This window comes from Marmota marmota, unplaced genomic scaffold (assembly GCF_001458135.2).
Source record: "Marmota marmota marmota unplaced genomic scaffold, marMar, whole genome shotgun sequence".
Lineage (NCBI taxonomy): Eukaryota > Metazoa > Chordata > Mammalia > Rodentia > Sciuridae > Marmota > Marmota marmota.
Window position 1 is genome coordinate 1,025,437 of NW_026000169.1, and position 19,291 is coordinate 1,044,727.

Consider the following 19,291-nt stretch of genomic DNA (forward strand, 5'->3'; position numbering starts at 1 on the left):
AGCCTTATTTTCACTCTTCAAATCCATTATCAAAGAGAGGAGACATTTTAAAATTCCAAGGTGCTTGGTTAACTAATCTGATTCTGGTCTACATGTAGATATTCAATAAATACTTGTTAAATTAAATTGACTCAAGATTTTATTTATTCAACCTACTTAAAGCTTATGTAAACCCCTTGGAGATTTGTGTCAAGCTGTTAAGCTGCAAAATATATGAAAAGTAGTATTTTCAATAGGCTAGCTTTCCTCTTAATATGCTTTATGAGCTTAACCATAAACCAAGGGGAAGGGGGAGAGGCAGCCGGAGAGCAGAGGGAATGGAACAGGTGAGGAAGGAGGAGTGGGAAGAGAGGAGCCCATTTTTGTCACTGTCTACATTTTTCTCCATGGCTATGCTTATTAACCAGCTACTGCCCTCTAGTGCTCACTGTATAAACTGCTCATCTGAAATTCATTTTTATCTTAATCCTGTTTATACCTGAAGAGCCCAAACTTCTTGTTTTAGAGAAAAACAGACCCACATCCAGAGAGATGACATGTCAAATTGACCTAGGTGGCCTCGTAGACTCAGTTATCCCAACTTTAACTTGTCTGGCAAACTCTTTTATAAGCATTTCTCAGAAATTTCAGTAATATCAACCAATAAAAATTATAGCATACTAATATAAGTATTTTATATTACTTCTGATGCTGTTCCAAATAAAGCTAAAATTGGCTGATGGTGATGTTTAGAAAAAGAATTATAAATAATATTAGTACATCTTAAAATTAGTACAAGTTAAGAAAATGTTAATACAAAAAGAACAGACCCCAAATGGATTTGGCCATTTATTAGAATTGGCTTTAATCGTTGTCTCCATATAGGCTGATATTCTGCTAAAAGTTTCCCAGAGGAACCTCTTTGCTCCTTGACGGGAAAAGAAGGATTTGTCATTTTAACTTGGAACACATATTTTCATCATTTCATCATATTGCTGGTGGGAATAAACTGAAAGTTATCCAGCTGGACATGTCACTTACAAGAACATTACCGAGTAACAAAAGATTTATTCAAATATTTAACTGGAAGGAAATACATCTGGAATAAGTTTTATTGGAATTCATATAAAAAGAAAATCAATCCATTAAAACTAATATCATAAACAGTCGACTTTATCTGGAACCAGAAATATTAACAGATTGGAATCTAGATGTCCTAATCTTTATTCCTTGCAAAAAGCCAGCTGAATTTCCCAATTTATATGGCAATCACACTTTATTACTTTAGGTAGAGCTTTATTTTCAGTCAGTATTTTAGAGACAGATCATTCAAATTACCTAATTCGGTTTCTTTTCTCCCTCCTTCTCAAAAAAAAAAAAAAAAAAAAAAAAAAAAAAAAAACCAAGCAAAAAGAAATTGGTAAGGGACATTTTCTGGTATTCAGAATACAATCTCCTATTGAGACCAGCAAGTCAGCAGAAATTCACTGCATTTGGCTTCCAATTACTAAATAATCAAGAGATAGCTACTTTTGCCTTTAGATGTCAACGTAGATTCCATTGATCAAGTAATCAAGTCTTGAGTACCGTTTCCTGCGGAGGGATTCTGAGAGCATCCTGCCCAAGATGATGAGGCCTATCACCAGGAACAGAACACCAAATAGCAAGGTACCCATGAGGAGCCACTTTTCAAATGGAAGGCTATATGGGCTTTCTGGAACTCTGCTCAGTGATGAACCACCTACGCTGGCCTTCCCCTTGTCCTGAAAAGCAGTTTTATTTGTAGCAGAAGACTCCACATTTGACCAAGAAAGTGTAGCAGATTTATGCCCAGACCTTATGTTTGAAGTCAGCATTTCTCTATAGGGCACAGTTTCTGAGGTGCCTGTCAAGTCTGTAGATGCTTGAAAGATGGTAATTGGAACCGCTACTGTAGTTTTAACTTGAGGTGTAACCATGGCATGTGTAAAAACTGTAGAAATGGGGGCTCTGGTCTGCTGAGAGGTGACAGTGGTTACAGGTGGAGCTGTGGTGACCACCCATGGTTGGAAAGTCACAGAGGGTCTCACTGAAGTACTGGTCGGTAGAAGAACTGCAGGTTTCAGAGGAGCAGAGGTGTCAGGCAGAGAAGCAGCAGCAGCCCCTGGAGCTGGGAAGGTAGCTGCATTTTCAGGCAGTGGATGAGCTATTTCTAGTTCTGAGGAAAACTGTGAATTTGGAGAATGGACGTTCTCTTTATAAACAGGGACCCGTGTAGTCGTTTGATCAGTCTTGAATAGTTTCTGCAAGTGACCCGGGGATCCAGACTTCTGAGAAAGTGCATCTCTCCATAAGAGATCAGTAGGCTTCAAATTACCTGTCAGAGGAGGGAGAGTGCGAGTGACCGCTTGTGAAGACTGGCCATGGAAGAGATCATCTTCTTGTGCTAACTCTTGGTGTGGCAAATCAGTTCTGGTCAAAGATGGAAAATCTGAAAATGTAAACAAAAGGAGACTTAAATATGTCCATGCTAGGGTGGCTTAAAAAATATGTCACAACAGCTTGTTTAAACTTATCTTCAAACTGATAACCGATACTTGATTTTTTTTTTTTTTAAACTGGAGACTGAATGCAGGGCCTGGTGTGCTAAGAAGCAAGCACTCTACCATGAGCTACACCCCTGGCCCTGATACTTGATATTCCATTGAAATATGTACAAAAAGGAAAAATACAAGTTGCTAAATCAGAATCTGATGATACTGCCTCTCTGCCCGATGCTGTGGTTTATTTCTACTCTGATGGAACAGAAGAAATGTATGGAGGCACTTCAGGTGAATTAAGAAAAAGATAGGAGCAGTAAAGCAGGGGGCTAAGAGGAGCTTGGCATGGGCAACAAGAGGGTTAGGAAGATGGGGATGGTCATGAAGATGGGGCTGGGGCAAGGGCAGAGAGCTGGGCCAAGGTGACAGGAGCAAATTGAGGACTAGCAGGGAGGAGGCTGCTGTGAGGCACGAGCTCCTGCAAAACATAACAACTGGGACTCAGATGACAAGTAATTATTAGGACAGATTTCATAGCATGGGCACAGGGCAGGCAAGAAAGGCTACGTAGGAGCGGTGGGAAAGTGAGGTGATGGGTTCAGCAGGGAAGAACTGAACTGTGATTCCTGTGATGTCCTTTAACAGGAAGGAGGAGAGGGCTGGATCTGGTCTCAGCACACTGAACCAAGGCAGCAGCAGAAGGTTGATCACATTTCTCAAGCAAACACCAGGGGTACACAGTTCCAGCACTGTACTTAGGAGGAAGGCTACCTGGGAGATTTAATTTTGACTCTCAAAGCTTAGAACATTATAATCAATGTCTTAGGTTAGGAGGAGGATGGGATAGACATACTGACAATCAGAAGAGCAGAAAACCTCATGGTCCTGATTCCTGTGGAGGAAGAACCAGCCTCCGATGTGCTCCTGCTGGAGAAAGCTTAGACTCTGGCTCTTGATCACACACACCATCTATCACAGCTCAAACCAGAAAAGCTTGTTCAGGTAATCGAGGGCAGCAAATGATCATCTGAATTACTCTCTATTACTCTGCTACTTGGCTAGTCATTTTGCTTAGATCAGAATTGCAGAAAACACAAGGAAAGAAGCTGAGGAATTTCCTGGCTTTTATTGGTTGACTCCCTTCTTCCTCAAATCCCATCCATCTCAGTTTTTAAACTAGTTCTCCCCCATCTCCTAACAGATCCAGGGGCAACTTCATACTTATAATATTCTGTGGCTACTCTCTAAGCCTCATACCCCTAGGTGGCCCTTCAGAGCTATCATTTATCAATCTATGTAGGACAGGGCCAGCAAACTATGGATCAATGGCCAAGTCTGGCCTGATGCCTGTTGTTGTATGGCTTATAAACCAAGAATGGTTTTTACATTTTTCAAATGGTTGGAAAAAAGCAAAACAAGACTAATATTTTGTAACACATGAATTATACAATATTCAAATTTTAGTATTCATAAATAAAGATTTACTGGTACACACATATATTTGTTTATATGTTATCTATCTATGGCTGCTTTTATATATGAGAACAAAGGTGAATAGGTACAAGAGATCATGTATGCCCACACTGCTTAAAATATTGGCCTTAAAAGTCTAAAATAGTCAAACCTTCATAGAAAACATTGGCAGACACCTGCTCTAGGATATAGTACTCTAAAGTAGAATTTGGATGCCTGAATTTCCTTTTTCCTCTAACAATGCAGAATAGGAGCATTTTTAGTACAGGTCATGTTCACATTCATAGCTTCAGCATCAGAAAACTACCTGTATCTTTAGAGAGAATTCAGGTATTAAAAAAAAAAAAGACTTGGGCTGGTGCTGTGGCTCAGCAGTAGAATGTTCGCCTAGCACATGTGAGGCACTGGGTTCAATTCTCAGCAATAAAAATAAATAAATAAAAGGTACTATGTCCAATTACAACTAAAAAAATATTGAAAAAAAAAGACTTGATGGGAGTAGCTCAATGGTAGAGCACTTGCCTAGCATGCACAGGGCCTTGAGTTTGACCTTCAATGCTTAAAAAAAAAAAAAGATAATGACACAACAAGTTTCATTTTAAAGCTTGAGGGAAAAAAAGAGAAACTATATAGGTAAATACGCTCTAATGTGTGTGATATCAAAAGGCAAATAAAGCCATTGACAAGAATGATTGAAATAGTCTTTTCTTTATCAAGCATGCAAATTCAGAAATAAAGCAAAGCCAAGGCCTTTTCCTAAAGTAATATGTAATACATTTTTTTTTTTTTTGGTACCAGGAATTGAACCCAAGGTACTTAACCACTGAGCCACATCCCCAGCCCTTTTAAATATTTTAGAGACAAGGTCTTGTTGAGTTGCTTAGGGCCTTGCTAAGTTGCTGAGGCTGGCTTTGAACTCAAGATCCTCCTGCCTTAGCCCCCCAACCAGCTGGGATCACAGGTGTGCAGCCATCTTGCTCAGCTTAGTCCCATTTCTTCTTTTTTAAATTTTATATATATTTTTTTTAATTTTAATTTGTTATATATGGCAGCATAATGCTTTACAATTCATATTACACATATAGAGCACAATTTTTTATCTCTGGTTGTATACAAAGTAGAGTCACACATTTCGTGTCTTCATACATGTACTTAGGGTAATGATGTCCATCCATTCCACCAACTTTTCCTACCCCCTTTCCCTCCCTCTCCTTTGCCTTATCTAGAATTCATCGAATCCTCCCATGCCCCACCCCCAACCACATTACGAACCAGCATCCATAAATCAGAGAATCTTTTGACATTTGTTTTTTTTGGGGGGGGATTGGCTAAATTTACTTAGGATTATATTCTCCAACTCCATCCATTTACCTGCAAATGCCATGATTTTATTCTCTTTTAATGCTAAATAATATTCAATTGTGTATATATACACATTTTCTTTATCCATTCATGTATCGAAGGGCATCTAGGTTGGTTCCACAATTTAGCCATTGTAAATTGTGTATCTATAAACAGCACATCAATGATGTGGCTGTGTCCCTGTAGTATGCTGTTTTTAAGTCCTTTGAGTATAGACAGAGAAGGGGATAGCTGGGTCAAATGGCTGTTCCATTCCCAGTTTTCTAAGGATTTTCCATACTGCTTTCCATATTGGCTGCACCTATTTGCAGTCCCACCAATAATGTCTGAGTGTGCCTTTCCCCCACATCCTCGCCAACACTTATTGTTGTTTGTATTTTTAATAACTGTCATTCTGACTGGAGTGAGATAAAAATCTTAAAGCAGTTTTGATTTGCATTTCTCTAATTGCTAGAGATGTTGAACATTTATATATATATATATATTGATTGATAGAGGACACAGAGACTAACCTACATAATTACAATTATCTTATATTAGACAAAGGTGCCAAAAACATACATTGTAGAAAAGATAGCCTCTTCGACAAATGGTGCTGGGAAAACTGGAAATCCACATGTAACAAAATGAAATTAAACCTCTATCTCTCACCCTGCACAAAACTCAACTCAAAGTAGATCAAGGACCTAGGAATTAAACTAGAGACCTTTCTCCTAATGGAAGAAAAAGTAGGCCCAAATTTCCATCTGTTGGATTAGGCCCCAACTTCCTTAATAAGACTCCTATAGCACAAGAATTAAAACCAAGAAGCAATAAATGAGATGGATTCAAACTAAAAAGCTACTTCTCAGCAAAAGAAACAATCAGTGAGGTGAACAGAGAGCCTACAATTTGGAAACAAATTTTTACCACACACACATCAGAGCACTAATCTCTAGGACACATAAAGAACTCAAAAATCTTAATACCAAAAAGGCAAATAGTCCCATTTCTTGATAAGATTCTTGTATTGGAGGGTTGGGGTTGTGGCTCAGTGGTAGAGCGCTTGCCTAGCATGTGTGAAGCCCTAGGTTCGATCCTCAGCACCACATAAAAATAAATAACCAAAATAAAGATATTGTGTCCATCTACAACTTAAAAAAAAAAAGATTCTTGTATTGGCAAAGTTCCTAGAACCACAAAGGGATCTCCACACCTGCTCCATTTACCTCTTCCACTGGTGTTTGCACTGAGGCGTGGCACTTTCTCTCGGTCACAGAGATAAACCATAGAAGGAGCTGAGAAACAGCCCTCTGCTCTCAACTCAAATTTTGAGTTTCATTTTCCAATAGACTTCACTGAGTCAAAAAATGAAGGACTGGGGGCTGGGGTTGTGGCTCAGTGGCAGAGTATTTGCTTAGCATGCATGAGGCACTGGGTTCAATCCCCAGCACCACTTAAAAAAAAAAAAAAAACCTAAATAAACAAAATAAAGGTATTATGTCCCTCTACAACTAAAAACATTAAAAAACATAATAATGAAGGACTGCCTGTCATCCCAATGACTCAGGAGGCTGAGGCAGGAGGATCATAAGTCTGAGACCAGTCTTGGCAACTTAGCAAAACTCTGTCTCAAAATTAAAAAGGGATTGGGGATATAGCTCAGTGATAGAACACCATTGGGTTCAATCTCCAGTACAGCCTCCCCTTCACACACAAAGAGCGACTACTTTATGGAGATTAGCTAATGTAGATTAGCTGAGCAGAGTTCCAATCTGTTTTATTTCTGAATTCTATTCTTCCAGTCCTGGGTAGAAATTACATACCTTAAAACTATAAAAAAAGATTAAATAAACCAAACTGTGATGGGTTTATAGAATGAACAAAGTCCACTGCCATCTTTCAAATTTTCAGTCTGTAAATATTTGTCAATTGAATATAGGAAACAAGAGTACCTCCAGATATAAACCATTAAATATATATCTACATTGAATTTTACTTCAAATAGGAGTCAGATAATTTTTTCTTTTTTGGTACCAGGAATTGAACCCAGGGCACTTAACCACTGAGTTATACCCCAGCCCCTCCACCATTTTTTTGAAAGAATATTTATTTTTTAGTTATAGTTGGACCCAATACCTTTATTTTATTTATTTATTATTTATGTGGTGCCGAGGATCGAACTCAGGGCCTTGCACATGCTAGGTGAGTGCTCTACCTCTGAGCCATAACCCCAGCCCCCTGTCCCTTTTTAATATTTAGAGATAGGGTCTCACTGAGTTGCTTAGCATCTTGCTTTTTGCTGAGGCTGGCTTTGAATTTGTGATCCTCCTGCCTCAGACTCCCGAGCTGCTGGGATTGCAGATGTGTGCCAGTTGCCTGGCCAAGAGATAATTTTTAAAAATACAAACATATCCTCTTGTTCAATATGTCCCCAAACTGATATTTCATTATTTATTTTGGTGGTACTGGGGACTGAACTCAGGGCATCATGAACGCTAGATAAGCATTCTGCCACTGAGCTACACCCCACTCTTTTATTTATTTATTTTAGTTGTAGATGGACATGATACCTTTATTTTATTTATTTTTATGTGGTGCTGAGGATAAAACCCAGTGCCTCACACATGCTTGGCAAGCACTCTCCTACTGAGCCATACCTTAGCCCCTCCTTCCCCCCCTTCCTTTTTTTGTTTTTTTGTTTGTTTTGGGGACATGGTCTTGCTAAGTTGCCCAGGCCAGCCTTAAACTTGCAATCTTCCTGCCTCAGCTTCCCGAGTAGCTGGAATTACAGGATCATGCCAGTAATTTTTTAAAAAATATTTTTTAGTTGTAGTTGGACACAATACCTTTATTTATTTATTTTTATGTGGTGCTGAGGATGGAACCCAGGGCCTCACACATGCAAGGCAAGCGCTCTACCACTGAGCCACAACCCCAGCCCAGTAATTTGTTTTTAATGGGGTACTCTTGATCTATCAACATAGGTATATTCATAAATAGAATTAAGGACATAACTTGTACACACACTGTATATATAAACAGTTCTTTGCATGGTGCCACTTTGCCCCTAAATGTCTATCAATCTGCTCTGGGCTGATGTTGCCCCCTGGTGGCTGACATAAGAATGGTTTGATTCTAATTCCACTTCATCGTCTCACACTTGCCCTTTCCTTCCTTTCCCACTGATGAGGATCTTTATCACATATTTCCTCTTTCGTAGTGCATTGTAAAATCAACAATATTATAGAAGCATTATAAACTTTTTTTTGTACCAGGGATTGAACTCAGGGGCACTTGACCACGGAGCCATATTCCCAGCCCTATTTTGTATTTTATTTGGACACAGGGTCTTACTCAGTTGCTTAGCACCTTGCCATGGCTGAAGCTGGCTTTGAACTCGTGATCCTCCTGTCTCAAGCTCCCAAACTGCTGGGATTACAGGTGTGCACCTGGCAGAAGTATTATAAACATTAAAAAACAAACTCAACTATAATTTCCACCATATTCCAGAAACAGATTATTATTTATACAAAGAATCCATGCTGCATGCTCATGTTTAAAGGAATAATTGATATAGCAGGTTTCCTGGCTCATGAACAAAACTTAAACACAGGCTCACTTGGGAGACAAAGTGATGCCATCACCCAGGCTGTGTCAGGAGCAGTATCATTCCCCAAAGAACCTTATACTTAACTGGGAATGGTGGCTCATGCCAGTAATCCCAGCAGCTCAGGAGGCTGAGACAGGAGGATTGCAAGTTCAAAGCCAGCCTCGGCAACGATGAGGTGCTAAGCAACTCGGTAAGACCCTATCTCTAAATAAAATACAAAATAGGGCTGGGGATGTGTCTCAGTGGTTGAGTGTCCCTGAGGACAATCCCAGGTACCCTCCTCAGCAACAAATAAAGAACCTCACACTTAACGCAGGCAAGAGAGAAACTCTTGATTCCACTCCACCTCTCAACCTTAAAACTTTTCTTAAATTTTGCCTAAGTAGTGTCTCCATCCATTTAGATGCTCAAGTTCAAAAGTAGGACTCAACTCTTTCACTTTCCTAGTCCTGGTCCCTGACATCCATGCCATCAGCAAGTCTTGTCAACTCCATCTCAGGAACAGCCTCTATGTCCACTCCTCCTTCCATCTCCTCTACCACCTCCCTGGTCCCCAACACCATTGTCTTTCATCTAAATCTCACTCTCCCCTCATCAGTCTCTATATTGTTCTTTTCCTGAGAGAGCAGTCATAGTAAGCATTGAGAAATCACCTTTAAAACACCAGGGGACATTCCTAATTAACTTCCAACAACTTTCTAACATTTGGTAGAATAAAAACCCCCTCCTCTGGCTTGCAAGATCACTTTATGTGATCTGGGTTCCTGCCTTTTTGCATATCACTCTCTGTACAGCTCATCTTGTGTCTGCCGGCTGGGATAAGATGTTTGTTCTTCAGACATTCCAAGACCATTCTGTCTGGGGATCAGGGACTGGAAGGTATTCTCCCATTTCCTTGCATGTTCGAATCTTAGTTTAGGGGTTACCTCTTCATGGATGCTTTCTCTGATCACCTGATTAAGAGGGTCCACTCAGTGATTATCTATTACATTATCCAATCCAAAGTCTCTGCAAGGCATTTACGATTATACATTTATATTTTTCTTCATATAAATATATATATGTATATATATATATTATTTGTGCACTATAGTCACCCATAATAGTGGAATTTGTTGTTATACTCTTGTACAGGCATACCATTTGGTCAATTTTGTTCCTCAGTACTTCTCCTTCCCTCCCCTCCTCTCTCCATATATTTTTCTTGATTATTTGTTTATTCTGGTTATTATCTCTTTCCCCTAAATTTCAGAAGTGATAACTTTCTTTTTCATGGTTAGTGTTGTTTACTTAGGGTGTAAAAAAGTGCTTGGCACACTGGACATGATGGCAGATTCCCATAATCCCAGCAGCTCAGGAAGCTAAGGTAGGAGAACTGCAAGTTCAAGCCAGGCTCAGCAATTTAGATAGGCCCTAAGCAACTTAGCAAGGAAAAAAAAAAAAAAAAAAAGCTGGGGATGTGGCTCAGTGGTTGAACGTCCCTGAGTTCAATCCCTGATAGCACCAAAATAAAAAAGTGCTTGGCACACAGGAGATGCTAAATAATGTTATTTATTGAATAAACAGAATATTAATAATCAAGGGTATGATTTAAAAAACACTTCTAAAACTTAAAGAAAATTTGATACAGAAAGCATTTCATCCTGAAAAACTTAACATGCCAAAATCCCAGAAAGACGTATCTAAGTAATCATCCATTTTATTAGCTGATCACTTTTTACATTCTAAACTAATATGTAAATTTCACAAGCATGGATACTTTGCGTAGAATCTAGCACATAGTAGATGTTTAGTGAATATTTCTTGATTGAATGTCCCGCTAGTTCTAGATAACAAAATCCAGTGAATTTTATTTCAGATAATATGATTATAAAATAATGAAAACTTAATAAAGATATACTAAAAGTTTATATGTTTATATAGATCTTAACCTTTTAAAAATAGTTGCCCCAGAGACTTGTGTACTTCCAGTGTCGTTCACACTGTTTTAAAGAAGAACTTAAAAACAAAAACCAGGGCTGGGGATAGAGCTCAGGTGGTAGAGTGCTTCCCTCACATGCACAAGGCCCTGGGTTCAATCCCCAGTAACACACACATATACACACAAAGATACACAGACACACAAAAGCAAAAAAAAAAAAAGTCTAGGTGCCACACATTTAAAATCCTAGCTACCTGGAACTGAGGCAGGAGGATCACAAGTTTGTGATCAGCTTAGGTAAGCTGGTGAGACCCTGCCTCAAAAGAAAAAAATTAAAAAGGGGAAGGGATATGGCTTAGCGGTAGAGTGACCCTGGATTAATTTAAAAAAAAATTTCATGAGAGATCTGTGTACCTTTTATCATATAAATGTGAAAACAAAACAAAATATTATCACTTAGAGGTCTTTCATTGGAAAACAGATTTTGGCTTAATAAATTGAATTTCCCAAAGTGAAATACATGTGAACCCTTTTGGTAGTTTTATTTAGATTCTAGTAAAAAAATCTTCCATAGAAACCATATACTTGATTCCAATCACAAAAGAAAAAGAAACATGCTTTTGTTACCTCTGATTATCCTGTAACTCATAAGTCCCTTTGCAGGTTTTAGTGGACAGGCTTCCTCACTGGGACAGAAAAACAGGTAGCAGTTGGGTTGTTTGGCCGTTTTTCGGGTGTCGAAGATCATCAAGTTACACGCTTTGTCCCCTGAAATGAAAGGTTTTATAAGAATAATTTTGAAATAGACTTTCTCAAGAGCAGGGCAAGAAGGAAGAGCTTCACTTATTTTGGAGTCCAACATAAACACCTTTGTTCGGTTTGTTGACTTGCCTGCTGGCCACTGAATCATTTCCTTTTTCTTAGTTGTGTAAAGCAATTTTAAACCTTGTTGGGTTTACAAATTTGAGTTAAGGTTATTCTTTCTTTCTTTCTTTTTTTTTTTTTTGACAAAACCAGTTCTTAATGGTACATTTAATTCCTTAGAAATAAACCTTCCATTTGTTAAAATATTCCTCAAAATATGCATTGAAGTGCTAATTTTGCAGTCATTACACGACTTCCAATTGGCTGGACATTAAGAAATGGCTCAAACTCTAATAATGTCATGTATCTCTTCTATTGCAAGACATGTATAAACTGAGTCAGGGTGGAGTAAATTAGTCATCATAAATACGATGCCTCTTTCCACAAAGGATTCAAGTAGTACATGGAATACAAAGTCCATCTTTTTATTTATTAATTTTTTTAAGGAAACAGGATCTTGCTGGGTTTCCCAGGCTGGGTTCCCTGGGGAATGCCTGGCCTCAAGCAATCCTCCTGGGACTACAGGTAGGTGCTGAAGCACCTCACTGTGAATTATTTTTATCAGTATTATGTTAGTCAGCTTTTCATTGCTGTGACCAAGGACAACTTAGTTGAGGAAAAGTTTATTTTGGCTCATGGTTTCAGGGGTTTTTGTTCATGGTGGGCCAGCTTCATTACTTTGGGCCCAAAGTAAGGCAGAACGTCATGGCAGAAGGGCATGGACAAAGAAAGCTACTTGGTTCATGGCAGAGAAAAAGCAGAGAGAGAAGGCTAAGCCGTTGCAGGGAAGATAAACCCTCCCAGGGCAAGCCCCAGTAATCTGTCCCATCCAGCCAAGCCCCACCTGCCTATAGTTACACCCAGTCTGTCCATTCAATCTAGGATGAACTAATTAGGTTATAGCTCTCATAATCCAATCATTTGACTTCTGAATAGTCTTGCATTAACAGGAGCTTTTGGATGACACCTCATATCCAAACAAATATCATTCTTGTGGCTTTCCTTATTTCCCTTATCATTTTTACCACTTCTTCTAGACCAGCAAATGGCTAGGGATCAACCCCGATCTCTAGGTGAGAATGAAGATTTTTAGCTTCTGCAAGGGTTTTATCATCATCTCTTCACTATTCAGGGAATAAGAGAGATTTCTGCTTTTCATTTCTCAAAAATGTGTTATCTGCAGTACATTCTTTTTGGCACTTAGGTAAAATAAAGGAGCCATAAGCTGCAAAATTTGGGGTCCTTTGCTTATAGTAAATGGTAATAGCACTTGTGCTGGTAAAATAAAAACAGCAAACCCTCATTTCTTAGAATTGAGGAGAAATGCAGTTCCCTACAGTGCCAGGAAATACCCACACTGAGAGCATTCAGTCCTGTTTGCAGGTGATGTTTCTTTCTATTTCACATAAATGTTTTTATCAACATTAAAAAAAAGTAAGAATTTAAAATTCTGTCATATACAGTATCCAAAAGCACACTGCTTAGTTAGAGATCCCTGAAGGGGATCTGACACCAAGAATATAGTATCATCCACACCAGTTCTCTAATTCTCTGACAAAACTGGATACCCAATAATTCAATTCAATTCTGACTCAAATACCTAGAATTGGCATCAGACTCCAGGGTTTAAGGGCTCAGTCCCACAAGACTGCCCTAACTTCAGAAGCCAGTAGCAAACATTGGGCCTCCATATTACAGGACCATCTGTCTAGGTACAAATTCAGGGGCTGCCAAAACCCTACCCTTCAAATTTGATAATTTCCTAGTATGGCTCATGGTATTTACTCAGGTAAATGCTATATTTACCATTATAGTTGTTAAAAAGATAAAAATGATTTTTTTTTTGAGGATTGAACCCAGGGGGCCTTGTGCATGCTAAACAGAAAGATAAATAAATCTCTGGATAGAGGCATATAGGATGATGTTTGGAAGGGTCCCGAGTATAGTATCCTCTGTTTTTATGGAAATGGCATGTACTACCTTCCTAGCACATGGATGTGTTCGCCAACCTGGAAACTCCCCCAAATCATACATAGGGGGCTATATGGAGGTTTTATTTTATTTATTTTTTTAAATTTTTTTAAATTATACATGGCCATAATATCTTTATTTTGTTTGTTTATTTTTATGTGGTGCTGAGGATCGAACCCAGGGTCTCACAGTGCGAGGCGAGCACTCCACCACGGAGCCACAACCCCAGCCCCTGGAGGTTTTATTACATGATTAAATTATTGGCCAATGTGATTCAATCAATCTCTAGGCCTTTCCTGGATGGGTGGGTGGGGTGGGGTGGGAGGCCTGAAATTTCCAAGATTCTGATGAAGTGGCCTTTCTGGCAATTAGCACTTATCTAGAAGCAATCTAGGGAGCTGTCAAGAGTAGCTTCATTAGCACAAATTCAGGTATGGTTAAAAGGGTTATAAATAACAAAAGATGTATGCTCATATCACTCAGGAAATTCCAAAGGTTTTTAGGAGCTCTGTGCTAGGAACCAGGGATAAAGACTACATACATATTCCTTATAATACTATAATCATTATATGCTGGGAGCCATTAGCCAAGTAGGTATGACAATTTCCTTGCCAGCGTACCCCATGTTGCAGTGACATTGAATGTAGGTGACCTTGCTCAAGGACCAAGGCGGATTAGGGTGTTCCCGGTTTAAGATAATCGTGTTTAGGGCGTTCCCAGTCTCCCAAAATATACTCTGAATCCCGTGAGAACTCAAGGGGAACTCAGGCAGCAGGATACGCCCTATTCCCAGCAGGAATAATCTTAAACCTTAAACCTGGAACCTAAACTGGGAACGCCCTAAACACGATTATCTTAAACCGGGAACACCCTAATCCGCCTTGGTCCTTGAGCAAGGTCACCTACATTCAATGTCACTGCAACATGGGGTACGCTGGCAAGGAAATTGTCATACCTACTTGGCTAATGGCTCCCAGCAATTATAGAAAGAAAAGGAAGTAAAAATTCAAGAATGAATATATGCTTTGGTTGGCTAATAAGTCAAGAAGCACTGGTCCAGGATTCACTAGCTCTTCTAGGTTCCTTAATGGCAAGACCTTGTCCATCTTATTCACTGTTTTGTCGACAGCACTTAGAGAGGTATTAGGTGCTCAATAGTAGTTGTCTTTTCATTGAGAGAACTAGGACAAGATATAAGAAAAACTGAAAAACAACCACTGTTTAGATATGTAGTTCTCTTTTCAGGTTGCAGATGTTAAGTCTAAAGTATATAAAGGCATTGTTCAAACATATCAGACTCAGTTTCCTTCTGTGTCATGTGCATGGTCCCTAAATAACTCCCTGCCCCTGCAGAGTCCTAGAAGCTGCAATTACCTAGTGGTCAGTGGCTTCATTCTGTGTTGTGCCAGCTCAGGGAGGCCCATAAAGTGAAGGTTTTGTGCTTCCACTTAAAAGTCAAATTCTGATTAGATTTTAAATCTAATGGGATGAGTTACGACTTTGACTTTTTTTTTTGTACTGGGAATTAAACCCAGGGGCACTTAACCACTGAACCACATCCTCAGCCCTTTTTTTAAATATGGTTTTTAGTTGTTGATAGATCTTTATTTTATTTATTTATATGTGGTGCTGAAAATCGAACCCAGTGCCTCATACACACCAGGCAAGTGCGCTACCACTGAGCCACAACCCCAGCCCCTTCTTTTAAATTTTGACACAGGGGGCTGGGGATGTGACTCAAGCGGTAGCCCGCACGCCTGGCATGCGTGCGGCCCGGGTTGGATCCTCAGCACCGCATACAAACAAAGATGTTGTATCCGCCGAGAACTGAAAAATAAATATTAAAAAAATTCTCTCTCTCTCTCAATCAATCAATCAATCAATCAATCAATTAATTAATTTTGACACAGGGTCTCGCTAAGTTCCCGAGGCTGGCTTTAAACTCACAATCCTCTTGTCTCAGCCTCCCAAGCTGCACACGCCACTACCCCCAGAGCTTAGGACCTTTACTTTTCATCTCAACTCCTTTGTTCTGTTTACATATTCTTGTAACATTACACTGTATCCCAGTACTTCATGATGATGGCAACTAAGCATTTAAATACAATTTTTGTTTTCAACAGGCCAAACAAGGCCTGTTAGAATAAAACACCAGTGATTCTCAAACTTTTGTCTACCCAATCACCTGAGGGATGTACACACAAATTCATCAGTAAAGTTAACACGGCTTAGAGGAGGGGAAGGCACACTTGTGGAAAATTCCTCAGTGATTTTATCACCCACCTTTCTTCCCCATTGAGAATCACTACTATAAATTATTCAGTTCCAGGGCTGGGATTGTGGCTCAGTGGTAGAGTGTTCGCCTAGCACATGCAAGGCTCTGGGTTCGATCCTCAGCACCACATAAAATAAATAAAATAAAGGTATTGTGTCCAACTACAGTTAAAAAATAAATATTAAAAAAATTATTCAGTCACATCTACCAGATGCTTATGTCACATCTACCATATGCTTATTAAAACATGGAATAAAGGGTTGCCATGTTATTTACCTGTTATGTTTTTTGTTGAACAGCAAGAATTAATGCAGTCTTCCTGAGTTATTGCATATGTGGGCTCATTGCCTCTGATTCCCTTAGAAAGAGATGATTGAATGTCAATGACAACATCTTCTAGACTCTTGGTGAGGCAATTCTGACTGGTGGACAGCCGTAAAGTCAGGAAACAAATTATCACCAAAGTGTAGGTCAAGCTTCGTTCTTCCCTGAAGAACATTTTAAATTTCACTTTAGTCTTGGTCTTCAAAGGTTAAGAATGCCTCTTTCTGTGATCTCAGTTTGCTTCAGAAAACTTGCACAAATGATAGAACTTCTCTCTAGAACAAAAATAGAAAGTCATCAATCAGTTTTGTTTCCTTTACAAACCAAGGAAAAAATATTTCAATTAATGAAAATGACCCACATACAACCTATAGAAGGACAGACAGAAACAAGTATGTTTTGTTTATTTCACCCTTACTATATTTGAGATGAACACTCATTAGAAACTTGGCAAATAACGAGTAAGCACAAACACAAATACTATCCTGTTGATGATTAAAAGCTAACAGTACCAATGAAGAGGTATAAATAGAAGTCTGAGTTCTAGTTCTTCTTGCTTCTCCTAACTAGGAGGAGAGAGAACACAAAATTTCTAGTTACTGAAGAAAAATTGATACCAGGTTTGAGCACACTTCCTTTCTCAGCAATAACATGATTTTAAAATCATCTACTGGATGGGGGGCATCGTGCTAAACAATTTGCATATATCACACTCTTTAATCCTATAGCAGCCCTGCAAAAGAACATCCCCCCACCACACACACATTTTCTTTTGCAGCACTGAGGACAAAGCCCAGGGGTGCTCTACCTCTGAGTTACATCACCAGCCCTTGATGTTTTTTATTTTGAGACAGGGTCTAATTGCCCAGACTGGCCTCAAACTTGCAAACCTCCTGCCTCAGCCTCTGGAATTACTAGGATTGCAGACATGAGCCACATGCCCTACTAAAAAACAAAAACAAAACTTATTTTTACCTCATTGTATAATGAGGAAGTAGAGGAAGATTTTCTTACTGTTGCCTCTCTTTATATATTGGAATGGAGGCAGATAAATCTAATAATCTAAATCTAGGGATTATCTGGTCAGTAGAGGGAATATTCTGGTTCATTTGAGGGAAAGTTTATGGAAAAGACTTATTGGCACCCCCCCAAAATACAAGTTACACTATGCATAATGCCAACTCCATTGGAAAAGCCGATTTTTTCAGGAAAAATACACGTTAAACTGACAAGATAATATTATTATACACTCACTCACCTACTCCCACATTTCCAGACTACAAATGTTGACTGAATGATAGTTTAGCACAGAATTACTGCTTCTTTTTAATCTTTCTTTGGTCACAAATCCCTTTGATAGTTTAAGGAAGGTTAGGATCTATCCTGAGATACACATTTTAAAAAGCATAAGATGAAATATATAGGATTACTAAGGAAGCCAGTTACATTGAAAAATACTTATCAAAATAGTCTTTAAGGGCTAGGGTGGTGGCTCAGTGGTAAAGCATTTGCCTAGCATGCGTGAAGCACTGGGTTCGATTCTCAGCACCACATATAAATAAATGAATAAAATAAAGGTCCATCAATATCTAAAAAAAAATTTTAAAAAATAGTCTTTAAAATGTTTCTATAAAATATTGATGAAAGAAATCAAAGAAGATCTAAGTAAATGGAGAGATAGTCCGTGTTCAAGAATAGGAAGATCTTATATTATTTTTTTTAATATTTATTTTTTATAAGTAATTGAACACAATATTTTAACTTTAGTTATTCTTATGTGGTTCTGAGGCTCAAACCCAGGGCCTTGCACATGCTAGGTAAGTGTTCTACCGCTGAGCCATAACCCCGGCCCAATAATGCAATTTTTTTTTGTAGTGCTGGGAATTGAACCCTACCAACTGAGCTATATCCCTAGCTTCAACACTGTTAAGATGTCAGTTTTTCCCAACTTGATCTATAGATTCAACACATCCTCAATCAAAATCCCAGCAAAAAAGTTTGTGGATACCGACAAACTGATTTTAAAGTTCACATAGAAGTGCAAAAAGACTAGCCAATACAATACTGAAGAACAATAAGGCTGGAGAACCAACACTATCTGACTTCAATATTTATTATAAAGCTATAGTAGCTGAGCACAGTAGTGCACACTGTAATCCCATTAACTTGGGAGGCTATGGCTGGAGAAGCTCAAGTTTGAGGCTAGCCCTAGAAACTTAGTGAGACCCTCAGCAACTTAGCAAGACCTCAAAATAAAAAAGGACTGGTGATGTAGTACAGTGGTAAAGCACCCTCAGTTCAATCCTTGGTACTAAAAAAAAATTATAGTAATCAAAAAAGTGTGGTACTCGAAAAAGAATAGGAAAATAGATCAATGAAATGGAATAGCAAGCCCAGAAGTAGACAAACACTAATCCAGGCAACTTATCCTTGATAATGAGGTAGTCTTTTCAAAAATGGTGCTGGAATCACTGACTATCCATGTGCAAAAGATAACTCTTGACACAACCTTATATCTTGTACTAAAACTAACTCAAAATGGATCATTAACTCAAATGTAAAACACAAAACCATAAAATTCTGAAAGGATAACATAAGAGAAAAATCTTTGTGACCTCAGACTAAAGGATGAGTTTTCAGATACAATACCAAAAGCACAATCCATAAAAAAAAAAAATCAATGTTGGGTTTCATTAAAATTAAAACCTTGGGGCTGGGGTTGTGGATCAGAGGTAGAGCGCTTTCCTAACATGCGTGAGGCACTGGGTTCAATCCTCAGCACCACATAAAAAAATCAAATGAAGATATTGTGTGTAGGAGATCCAACATGGCGGCAAGTGGGGAGGCAGCGCTTTCAGTATCTCCTCAATAACGGGGTCAGAGAGACGCATTGATACGCTTAGATTCGACCTGCTGAGAAACTCCTAGCAAAATTCCACTAAAGAGAGACCGGCCAGGAATTGGTAGGATTTTTGGAGGTGACAGTTTGCCCTAGACGAGTGAATCTCCGC

General features: G+C 38.9%; 1 protein-coding gene across 3 annotated transcripts in view; it reads right to left on the reverse strand.

Moving 5' to 3' along the window:
* Nucleotides 1–815: 815 nt before the first annotated feature.
* The window catches only part of Mansc1 (MANSC domain containing 1), a 33,390-nt gene continuing 14,914 nt past the window's right edge, over nt 816–19,291 (reverse strand). For all 3 annotated transcript variants that reach the window (XM_048787202.1, XM_048787203.1, XM_015498173.2), the window contains exons 2-4: nt 16,233–16,555; nt 11,474–11,614; nt 816–2,449 (exon numbers count right to left, since the gene is read on the reverse strand). In XM_048787202.1, coding sequence (XP_048643159.1) covers nt 1,518–2,449; nt 11,474–11,614; nt 16,233–16,455 — 1,296 coding nt within the window. In that variant the 5' untranslated portion in view covers nt 16,456–16,555 and the 3' untranslated portion in view covers nt 816–1,517. The remainder of the gene's footprint in view (nt 2,450–11,473; nt 11,615–16,232; nt 16,556–19,291) is intronic.